General features: G+C 33.6%; 1 protein-coding gene across 2 annotated transcripts in view; it reads left to right on the top strand.

The window, feature by feature from the left end:
• Nucleotides 1-12,802, top strand: part of LAMA2 (laminin subunit alpha 2) — a gene marked incomplete at both ends in the record, with an annotated part of 514,626 nt that overhangs the window by 300,846 nt on the left and 200,978 nt on the right. For both annotated transcript variants that reach the window (XM_084228925.1, XM_084228924.1), the window contains 2 exons: nt 8,085-8,196; nt 12,663-12,776. In XM_084228925.1, coding sequence (XP_084085051.1) covers nt 8,085-8,196; nt 12,663-12,776 — 226 coding nt within the window. The remainder of the gene's footprint in view (nt 1-8,084; nt 8,197-12,662; nt 12,777-12,802) is intronic.

Raw genomic sequence — 12,802 nt, 5'->3', positions numbered from 1 at the left:
CTAGGTGGGTAATTCACAATACTCTCTAGGTTTGTAAAGTTACAGTCTAAGATGTTCACACAATGACAAAATCACCTAGCCACACATTTCTCAGAATGCATCCCCATCATTAAGAAGCACTTAATGACTTAACATTACAAACACATGGGTACAGTTTGCAATAAATATAATTACCCTCATTTAGATAACCACAAGTCTCTTCATGAAACACTGTAAAGCTATAATGGCTGTATGGTGTAAAGGAAACAGTATGAGCTGAGGAGCAATTGACAGGAATTCAGTAAGCTTTGTCACTTAAATGTATGATCTTTAGTAAGTGATTGGTCCTACCTACAAATGTAATAGAGCCTACCTTTCAGAGTCATTGTGAAAATTATATGTGATAATTATGTCAAATGCTCATTACCTGGAGACTTTTGAAGGCTAGTTTCTTTTCATTCTCCTTTTATTTTTCTTAAAGAGGGAGCTGACTTTGAAACAAATATGCCCTTATCTGGCTGACGGTAGGCTGTTTTGCCTTCCATTGCTTTATGGATGATGACATTTTGTCTGTCAAAATGTTAACTTTTCCTGGTTCAGAATGAGCTCTTTTTTTTTTTTTCTTAAAGGTTTATTTATTTATTTATGCATACAAGAGCTGGGCCAGAGATGCGGGGGGTGAGAGAATTCATCGCAGACAGAGTGGGGGACAGAACGGGCAGACTGACTGAAATACACTGCTGAGAGCAGCGGGCACGACAGGAGCGGTCTGCTGTGCTATGTGGGTTGCTTCCTGGCCAGGGATCGAACTCGTGCTGCAGAGGCTGGGAATTGCTTCATAACGCGGTGCTTAACCCCTTGCACCACCAGGGAGGCCCCAGAATAAGCTCTTAACCCTTTTCTTTTCTACTCTAATAATAAGCAAGATGTCATGGCAATTTCTTTCTCTATCCAGTTAAGTTTGATAATTATATGTTGACCCAAAGCTAACAACTTGGCATGCCCATAATCAAAGCAATGTCTAATGTCTCCACTGGTTTATCTTCACAAGGACTTTTTCATTCTGCTGATGCTCCCTATCCCCATCATTTGCTTGCGTTGCCTAGTTTGTCTTTCACTTGTAGTATTTCAACTAAGTGTAATCATCATTACCATCTCCCGAAGGAGGGAACTGCAGATTCATAAACAGAAACATTGCCAAACAATGTACCTCTTTTGCATAGGCAATTCTCCTAGAAGCTGGGTTAAAATGCCATGAAGATGAGAAACAGCGCTTAGGAATTAATTATGTTTTTTCCCATTTAGCAAATAGAGATTGTCATCATGTTTAAACAGTATAAAGAGATGAGTCCTCTGGCTTTCAAAATGAATGACAACCAAATTGACAAAAAGTGGCTAGGGGGCTTATTTATTTTTGTCAGCATTGCTTCTTAGACTTGTTAATCCAAAGGCATTTCCCTGTGATTTATGTCAGATAATTTCCGTATCTACCCATCTTAAAAACCATCAGCCTTCTGAAGTTTTCACATACATGAACTACGTGTTCACAGAACAAGGTTAAAAGAATCAACATGGGAGTTAATCCAAGGAGGTGGCTGCTTTCTGCAACCTACATCCCATAAAGCAAGATGGGTCAAGAAGTAAAAAAAAAAAAATGTAAGATTTGAAACTCCTACCCACTTCAGGTGAGCTGTAAGTCAGTATGAATCCTGAGTTAGTAAACTTGTTACCTTTTATTTAGATCTAATGTAGTAGTGGATTGGGTCATATTTGTAAAACATCAGTTGAATTGATTTCAACTTGTCTTGCACAGTAGGCTTCCAACCTAGCATACTGTTTGTATGCCAGCTCAAGTAAATTGAAGCTATCTCAACAAAAATTTATGTTTAGATTTACTTAAGGAGGATTTATTTCCATGGTTGTTCTCTGAGCAAATGGACTAGGCTCCTTCAGTTATGTGGTTTAGATGGAATTGAATAGGGGAAGGAGAATTGGGTTGCAGGTGAGGATTTTGACTTCTCTTTTCAAATCAGCTATTTAATAGTTGTAAACAGAAGTGTAGCTTTGACCTCTTTAGATTTAAGTCACCTTGTCTGTAAAATAAAGAGGAGGACAATTGCCTTGTCAGCTTCAAAAGGTCACTATAAGACTGGAATTGGAGGGCTGCTAATGAAAAATCAGCATACAAATCTCGAGCATTTCTAGCTGACCTACATCATTTCAAGGAATAACATTTTCTCTAAGATTAAGACTTGGAGACAGTTTTTACTGTCATTCTTTTCCAGAATGCTGAGAGGATGATAGAATAAAATTAATTGATTTTGTTCTGTACTGTCCTTATTGGTAACATAAAGATAAAATGCAAAACTTTTCATCTTCCTTTTTCAAAATGTGAGAGGAATCAGTTAGTTCAAGCAAGGGGCAAGTTCACCTTTTCTGAGAGACCCGCATGGCCCAAATATAGATGTACAATTGCAAAAAAAAAAAAAATTTTTTTTTTCCTTTTACTCTATAGTAGACATTAGTACAGTTCATCAAATTTCCAGTCTCTATGTTTTGGAATATTGCAGTCCCCAAATCTTTGAGGGTAAATGTGTCCCATGATTTGGTTTGGCCACTGAAATGTGAGATGTATTCCTCTATACCCCTGCAAAGAACATTAAATTGCCAATATGAAACTGGAGCTTTTTCAGTTACCAGCAAATCAAAATAGCCTGAAAAATTGACAACACATGGAGGAAGTCAGTTGCGAACAGACCCAGAGCTCTACAGGATTTTACATGGGTAAACTTTTATTTTCTGTTAAACCACAAAAATTTGCAGTTGTTTGTTACCAAAGCATTACTAAATCCATGATTTTATCTTGATACACCTCATCTGTTTTTATTGCTTAAAAAAACAGAAACTTTTCAAGGCAAGATGTTTTCAGATAACCTTTAGAGTAAATTTGGGGTTTTTTTAGGTATCAAAAATGTTTTATTTTTGATCAGGTTTTATATAATAGGTAATATAAAAAAACCTTATAAACAAAGAAGCCTGCTGATGAATATATATGTTGAAATGATAGGTGCATAGTATGCTTTCATCTTTTGAAATTAATGATACACATAATCACATTTGGAAGAAGTTACAATGATGAGGACTCTAGGACTTAAAAAGATTATTGCAACTCATTGGACTTTAAACTGTTGATTAAGAGCTGCAACCTGGATATAAATCCATGTGTTTCCTCCTTGGTACCTTTGACTGCCTCCCAAATCTATTTAATAAATGTTGGATTTATTCAGTCTGCCAGAATTTACTGGGTGCCTTCCCTGTGTGTATTTCTGTCTCATTTTCTTGTTACATAGAACGGCAAAGGCAGTATCTTACTGTAAAGATTGAAGGTTAAGTGAGAAACTGATCTATTTAAAACACCTGACTTGCTATCTAGCCTATGTTGGGAGTCAGAGTGGAGGAACAAGGTAATCGTTGGTTTTTGCAGTCACACTAGGTTTGAATCCATATGGCATCATTTGCTGGCATCGTTTTAGAGAAGGCACTTGACTTCCCTGAGCCTTAGATTATCATTTGTAAATGTAACCAAAGTCATGATTACCACAGCAAGTTTATTGATACTTAAATGTGATTCCTGTGGGCCCTCATTATAGTGCACAGAAGATAGTAGACACTCACTAAGCAACAATTATTATGAGACTATTATGAGACGTGGTAGTTCTAGATTAAGCAGAGATTACAAAAATGGATTATATTACAGTCCAGTACGAAAGGCAGACATGTCCATTTATGATACTGTAATCTTTAGTGCAGTGGCGTGGGCACAGTGCACCTTTGTAGAACTAAAAATGAAGAGGTGAACTCTCATATTAGCATTAATTTTTTTTTTTTGATGAATGGTTACAACAGTGTCAGAGTCTGTTAATGGTGTCACTTGCTGGATGTGGAATTGAAATTGTATGAGAAAAGGTCTAACTCTTCCCTAGGGGCCCATTCAATGAGAGTCCATTGAATGATTCCATTGATTTTTTAGGAATGGAGTAAAAATTGTCAGGCTTCTCTAATTCAGTAGTACGAGTGGGTCTTCCATAAGACAGAGGCCAAAGGAAGTTCTGGGTCATCATCTTATGTTTTGACAAAAATAAGATAGAATGAAGCACATGAACAACAATGAAATATTCATCTGTAGTGGCTAACCCAAAATAGCACTCATTAAAGTAGAATTAAATAAAGATCTTCAATGTAAAAACTTACAGAAAAAATACTAAAAAGTTTTACATCAAAGAATAATTTTTCAAATAATAATTTAATTAGTTGGTTGATTTTTTTTTTTTTTTAGTTAAACATAGCCTATCTAGCTCTGGTAAGAAATATAATAAAATATAAAAATTGAGGGGCCTCCCTGGTGGCGCAAAGGGTTAAGGGCCTCACTGTGAAGCAATTCACAGCCTCTGCAGCACAAGTTCAATTCCCAGCCAGCCAGGGAGCAACCCACATGGCACAGCAGACCTCTCCTGACTCACCCACTGCTCCCCTCAGCAGTATATGTCAGTCAATCTGACTGTTCTGTTCCCCACGCTAACTCTGGTGAATCCTCTCACCCCCTGCATCTCTGGCCTGTGCCTCAGCTCTTGTATGCATAAATAAATAAATCTTTAAAAAATAAAATATAAAAATTGAGAACAATCTTTAAGTTAGTCCCAGGACAATGTTTCTGATATGATTCCATTATTTTCAATACTAGCTATATAATTATGTCTTTTCTCCTAATCCATCATCTTATGTGTATTTATAAGTCATAATAATATTGAGAAATAGCCAGTGAAGCCACATTTGACTTAGTTGACAAATCTTTGATAGTTCATGCATCTCCAAACTTTAATACATTAAGACTGCCAGCATTACATATTTAAATGAATGCAGCATGTATCAAGAAAAGAAAATGACCATATTGGAGAAAAAAAAATAAACCACATCCTTCTTCATGAGTAACACTTAAAACTGTTAAATGCATTAAAATCCCATTTAACAAATAGCAGAAACTAATGAACATTGGGATTGCTCAGTGAATACTAATGTGGAATATTGCTGGGAAAGATTTTGAGTGTTGAAATTTTGCATAGCTCAAAATACATAGATTAAGGAGAGAAACATCTGCTGTTCAAAAGACATGTAAAACTTGGCAGTTCTTTGAAAATATTTTTGTTTTGTTTTGTTATAGTTTAAATTGTTCCTTAAAGTAGTCAGTTACTCATTTTTCTCTTTTTAAACATTCTAATACTTTTTCTTTAAATTTTGCTTATCAATTTTATGTTAAAAGTCCTGGAACTATATCTATATTCAATTTACCAGTCTGCTGTCTAGTAAATTGTGACAGTCTTTTTGTATGATAATCAACCAGTATAACAATCATGAAATCATCTAATTCTGAAATTTAACAGATCAGAATTATAAGCTTGTCATGTGACAGTCCATTAATCACAGACAATTGGTTGCCACAGTGCATTCTAATGAGTTCTGATCTCTGGCCTCAAGCCCTAACTTGAACATTTTTCACTTTGTTTTCTTTATCAGATCAAGTGAGTATCTTGTCTTCTACTTTTCTGATTTATATATCTAATATATGGATACTAAACTTTTCTGCATCATTTTTCATGGAGTATGTTAGTCATTGTAAAGTGACTTTGTTCCTTTCAGTTGTTTTTGGTTTATTCATTTATGTATGTATATATTTAATTTTGTATCCATCCACTATCCATCCATCCATCCATCCATCCATCCATCCATCCAACAAAAATTTATTAAGCTTCTATTGAAATGATCAGGTTAGATACATAGATGAGAACTAGCTCATAATTGCATATTAACGTAAGCAACCACTGCCCTTAGTTTAACAACTCTTCCTTGCCCTAAGAATTGCCAGATCTAGAAATTCTACCCCTAGGTGTAAACCCAAAAGAATTAAAGACAGATACTCAAAAAATACTTGTACGAGAAAAATGGTCATGAAGAGACATAGATTTATTCATGTTGTTGCAAATGGAAGTACATTGTTTTTTTAATAGCTGAGTAGTTTTCCATTGTGTTTATCACTTTTATCTGTTCTTCTGTTGATGAGCACTTAGGTTGTTTCTAGCTTTCGGCTATTGCAGCTAATGCTACTATAAATGTGGGAGATATTAAATCTACTTGAATTAGAATTTTGTAATTTTGGGGTAAGTACCCAAAGTGAGATTAATGGATCATGTGGAATATCTACATTTCATTTTTTTGTGACCTCTTCATACTGCTTTCCATACTGCTTCATACTGCTGACCATAAATAATATACATGGATTCTCTTATTTCCACATCCTCCCCAACACCTGGTGTTTCTTTTCTTTGGGATAATAGCTATTCTTTGCAGGTTTGAGTGATATCTCACTGTTGCTTTGATTTGCATTTTCCTAATAATAGGAGAATAGCCATCTGTATGTCCTCTTTGGAGAAATGTCTATTTAGATCTTCTGCCCATTTTTAATAGGGTTGTCTGTTTTTGTTGTTGAAATTTGTGACTTCTTTAAATATTTGGAGCACCAATCCCTTGGCAGACATATGATTTGCAAATATCTACTCCCATTCACTAGAAAGTCTTTTCCTTTTTGTTTGTTTTTAATTATGTTTATTAAGGTAATGTTGATTTATAACACCATATCTTTAAAGAGCATGGGTTCATACTTCTTCAAATATATATGTCATCACATTAAACCAATACCAAAGCCCCAGTATCCTCCACCATAGTCCATTGGATTCCTTTCTGCCTTTGCTATCATTCTGCCACCTTTCCCTTCTGGTAGCCTCTGCCATCAGATTTCAAGGGTTTGTTTTTGTCTGTTTATTTTTTTTCTTTGCTTTTTATATTCATGTGAATGAAATCATCTGATATTTTGACTTATTTGGCCTACCATGATCCCCTTCAGTTCTATCTATGTTGCTACAAATGGAAAAATTTCTGTTTTTTATAGCTGAGTAGTATTCTATTGTGTATATTTACCACATCTTCTTTATTCACTCATATGTCATTGAGAACTTAAGTTGTTTCCATAAGTTGGCTATTGTAAATAGTGCTTCAATGAACATAGGTGTGCATACATACTTTCAAATTAGTGATTTTTTTAATCTTTGAGTAGATACTTATGAGCAATATCGCTGGATCATGTGCTAGACCTATTTTTAACATTTGAGAAACCGCTATACTGTTTTTCTTAGAAACTGAAATAGTCTACATTCCCAGCAGTAGCAGGAATGTTTTAATTACTTGGCTTTGTAGTATAGTTTGAAATCATGTTTTATGATACGTCTTATTTAAAAAAACTGGGAAAAGTCAGTAAGATATTAATAACATTTTTAATTGTGAATGAATACTAAGTTTGTATAATTTTTGGAAGAAAAAATAGTAGTACACAGATACATACATACATATAATATATATATATATATAAAACTATGTAACAACATGTTTCAGTTTGGAAAAACTAACATTTTCCTAAAATAATGACTAATACCAAATCATTCTACAGAGTAAAAAATGAAGACTTTAGATACATAGAACAATGAATGTAGTTTAGGCACCAAAATTAAAAAATAATTTTAACTAATTCCTCTTAGCATTTAGGAAAGTTTCACTTTTACCCACCAACATACAGATTTATTTCTGGAAAAAAAAAAAATACCAACATAGATCCACCTTTTGTTTTCTTCCATCTTTTCTTTCAGTTTTAAACCTGGACTGGAATATCATAATCATCTGCCTCTGCTTTCTAGTTTAAAATAAATTGGACATGTGTTATATTTTCTGTTTTAAAAATCCCTCAACTGTATGATTTTAAGTCCTCTATCAGCCTGCAGAAAAGAAATAAAACACATTCAAAAACTAAGTGGGAATGTTCTCATACTTTATCAAGTTAAGAAGGTTGGTAATGAATAAAAAGAATTTCAATTTATGGACATTCATTAACTTTCTTCCTCAACATAAATTATTTCATTATAACCTATTACTATACTATTCTTCAAGCTATATAAGACCTCACAGCTGATTTGGTTATTTTCCATCTTTTTCTTTCCACCCAGGTTAAGCTCTGTTGGCCTTGAATCTGCTGTCCCTTATCCTACTGAAGGAAGCATCGCCACGGCTGTGGAAGTTTGTCAGTGTCCACCAGGGTACACTGGCTCCTCTTGTGAAGTAAGTTTGCAAGAATAAATCCTCAGTGCATTAGGCTTTTTTTTAACATTTCATTAATAAACTATTCTAAAAGGAATTTCGTGTATCCATTAATGGTTGCACAAACAAATGATAGTGTATGACCTAACAAAGAAACTTGAATGTCTTCCAGAAAGTCATGACTTCCAAATAAAGTGCTACTCACATTGTTTTCTTGAAATTATGTTTCTTTTGGAAAGATTGTGCCTTAATGTAGCTGACAATACAGTATTTTCATAAGTTTTTTCCCTATTTAATAAGTTGATAAAGTAGAATGGATGCAGGAGAATAATATTTAATATTTCAAAATAATTTCCCTTCTTTCTGCTCAGGACTTACCAGGAATTTAGTACTAAGATTTTTTTTAACCTTTCCTCCATTTTGTTTTAAATTATACCTTCTGGTAATTTTAGTTTACAACAGTGTTTGTAATTTAGGGGTGTTCATACTTCAGTTCATACTTCTTCAGATGTATGTTACCATACTATACCATTTTTTAATCCTGTGTGCCACACTTCTTCTACCTTATTCCTAAGAATATAAAATCATAATCTTTTGAAAGATACAACCTTTAAAATGTCAAGAACATAGTCTATGGAAGAAATACCTTGATCTGGAAAATTGCCTGTAGGTCTTTGATTTATTTAGCACCTAAAGTTTGAGATACTTATCATTGTCTCAATAGTTTAGTTTTATAATAGGATTAATGTTTTTAAGGCAATAATTTTTAGTTACTTCTATGTATTTTCTTTAGGTGGCTTGAATTGATTTAAGTTTAAACCTGGTCAAAAAATGTAAACACCATTTCCCCAATAGAGGTCATGACTTATAGATAAATAGGAGCTTAAATTCTTTAAAATGGTGCCTTTAAGGAATCATTTGAGTGTACCAAGTAGTTCCACTTCAGCTCCCTAGCCCATTATGCCACTTACAGAAATACTCTAGGCATTGTTTTATCAATTCTCTTGTACTTTAAAATAATGCAAGATTCCAGAAGATATACAGGGCATAGTCATGTGCATTACAAATGTCTTTCTTTCATTGGGCTCAGATTCACCTATCTAAAAATAAAAGTTAATGGAATTCATTTAGCACTTGCTTTCCAAATTTCAAGTAGAGAATAAAAAAAATGATGGAAATAAATTAGTCTCTCAATCCAAATTTGATTTTACTTGTAAAATATATGCTGAATTTGATGAAGCATATTATTTTATTAAGAGTCCAACAGTTTTTATTTCAAACCAAAAGGCTGTCTGAATCTTTAAGTACTCGTATCAGTTGAAATAGTAAATACCTTTTTTATATTTACTTGAACATTTTTTTCTCCATATTAGTACTCATTATCTTTTATTCAAGTTCCAAATGAATATAAAATTGAATATAAATATAAATATAATATAAATATAATATAAAATTATATTTAATTATATTTAAATTTTATATAAAATTATATTTATATATTTAATTTTAAATATAATATAATATAAATATAATATAAAATTGAATATAAAATTGTCAGACTGTTAGAGTTGCTTAATTGGCTATTTTTTTGTTTCTTCAGAAATATGTATTCAGAATCTTTGGGAAATTATCAATAACATTACATAATAATCTATATCCTTAAAAGAGATAACAATCTTTAGGGAGATAACATATAGCTATGAATTGGATCACAGTATTTAGGGGGCCAATATGTGGTATAGAACATTAGAGTAGTCATCACTTACAGAGGTATGATCAGTTGCAGTGGAAGATATGTATCAGAAAGTATTCTCAAATGGAAAAAAACCTCAATTTAGATGGCAAAATTAGATAAGAAGAGAAAAGCACATGATTGTGAAGAGTAAGGACAGAACAAGCAGAGGATGAATAGTAAAAATTTCCTGTGTCTCTTATATAATAGTTATTTGGTAAATAAAGTTGTTTGGAAGTCCAAAAAATTAGTTGAATCAGGAAGCAATGAATTCTGAAACTCTGGAATTTCTCTCTGACCATCTTCATTTTCTGTCTCTCTTAATATTTCCTTCTTTTTGTTATCAAAATTTGCTATGCCTAGATCATTATTATCTATTCCAAGTTTCACTTGCTTTTTATTGGATTTACAAGGCTATTAACTCTACTTTTATTACTAATATCTTAGGACCCTTTAAAAGCTGTGTAAACTCCAAAGATCATTAGTGTGTCAATTCTGTTTGCCCAAAACAGTGCAACCAACTCCATTATAAAATCATTCTCTTACTTTCATAAGAGGCCATAATGGTGATCATAATCTTATCCTCAATTCTAATTTGTCTCCTTGTAAATCACTCAAAAGTTCATCTTTCCATACTCAGATGTTTAAAAGAGAGTGAACAGTGCTTTTTGGGGCAAAATGGGTGGACCTTGAGGTGATTATGCCAAGTAAAATAGGTCAGAAAGTGAAAAACAGATATCAAATGGTTTCACTTATCTGTGGAGTATAAATATCTTTGGCATACTGGCAAAGTATGGAAAAAGTCATTCTTACATTCTGTGAAAATTATACTGGTTACCATAGGGAAAAGGGGGGAGGGAGACAAGGATAGGGGAAGGGAGGGCCTTGACATAGGAGTAACGATAGCTGTGAGTGAGGCATGTGTACCCTGGAGGTATGAAAATGTACCCCCAAAGTTATATAGATATTTAAATGACTGAAAAAGGAAGAGAGGAGTGGAAGGAGGAAAGAAGGAAGGCAGGCAGGAAGGAAGCAGGTGTCTGTTGATTGAATTTGGCTACCTAGAAATTGGTAACATGGACTAGAGCAGTTTTGATTGAGATTTGATTTGATTTGTGGCATAAAACAAATTAGAATGCTTAAAATGTGAAAGGGAAATAGGAAGAAAAGACTTCTTAAGGGGATTTGAAGTTTGAAGTAAGAGAATGTGAGATAAATAGTATATTAGCAAGGGGTCTCCCTGGTGGCCTAAGTCTCTGGTGAATCCTCTCACCCCCTGCAACTCTGGCCTATACCTCAGTCCTACTATGCAAAAATTAATTAATTTTTAAAAAGAAAAAAATAGTGTATTTGCAATGTTTTAAAAAACTTATTATTGAAAATTCCATGAATATCTACACTGAAATCAGTAAATCAAGTACCTCCTAATTACTGACATCTTTAATTTTTACCTCCTTCTGGATATGTAGTTTCATCAATTCTTAGAAAGTGTGTTATCGATTTCTATAATGATCTAAGGTAACAAAAAATTAATGGGAAGAAATGATGAGAAAGGAAGAGAAAATTAACCTTTTATTTCTTGTACTGTCCAAATTAAGTGGAAAGTGGTTTCTACTTTCCTGTCAGATAAGAAGCATCCTTTTTCATGTGTTTGTTATCGATGCTGAAATTTAGGAGCTGTCATATCCTGAGGCAAAAGGAACATTTCCCAGCAATACAGAGCACAGTTCTTTATACTTTATTACTTCATTGGTTTCTCACTTGTTTCTCTTTTCAGCTGGGAAAAAAAGACCTTTTCATGATATATAGTGTTGTATTTAACCATCTAGAGATATAATAAATAAGCCACAAAACCAATTATCACTTGGGGGAGATCATAAGCTGCTAGAGGGCAGCAATATTTGCCTCCCCCTTATTTCCTGTCCTTTTCAGCTTGTAGAAAAATCCCACAGAAGAGAAACTTAATTAAGGATGATGACGGACTTAGCACTATAACTGTCACACAGTGACCTAATATCCTTTTTTAATCAGAATTCTGTTTTTATATAATAAAGTGTTTCACACCTCAAAAAACTGATGAATATATTTAAAATTCTAGTAGAATGTCCTAAAATGTCAAGAGAATATATGGTAAATAAATCATTAACTATTTTGTATAAATTTAAGAAAGTATAATAGGATAGATGATATTGAGAATGAAAAATATGGATTGTATGTATAGAACCCAGCTGTATATATGGTCCAGTGTTAGACTAGAGTGCAACCTCTCTTGCAAATAATTGCAGAAGTTCTGAAAGTAAAGGAGTTAAGGTCAGTTCATATGTAGAAAGGAGAGTTCATTCTAGAGAATCAGCATTCCTTGGGATGACCTTAACTGCACTCTTAGGCTAATGTTCTCTGAAAAATCCTTTTATGTGGACTGCTTTTTTTTTTCAATACTTTTCTATTTCCCTGTCTGTGCTTTTTGCTTTGAGACTGTCACATTTCAATTCTTTATATCTCTACTTTATTTTGCTATTTCAGAAGAGACACCAAGCTAATGCTTCCTCTAATCTCATACCTGCCAATAATGCTAAGGTCAGTACCCAGCACCACGTCAGAAGAAATAGCTCTACAGCAGTGCTTCAATGATGGCAATTCTTTGGCAAGCACCTTTGCTGAATTTACTACCTAAATATTTTCCTTTATTCAAAAAAATAAGGGTTTTTTTTTTTTTTTTAAATCCCTGACACTGACTTGAAACCCTGTCTTTCAGTCATGTTGGCCTCGGCACAGGCGAGTTAACGGCACAGTATTTGGTGGCATCTGTGAACCATGCCAGTGTTTCGGTCATGCGGAATCCTGTGATGACATCACTGGAGAATGCCTGGTGAGTGTTTGCTCCTTTGTGGTGCT

This window comes from Talpa europaea (genome assembly GCF_964194135.1).
Source record: "Talpa europaea genome assembly, chromosome: 2".
Classification (NCBI taxonomy): domain Eukaryota; kingdom Metazoa; phylum Chordata; class Mammalia; order Eulipotyphla; family Talpidae; genus Talpa; species Talpa europaea.
The sequence above is the reverse complement of the archived record's forward strand: the minus strand, read 5'-3'. Positions and strand labels throughout refer to the sequence as shown.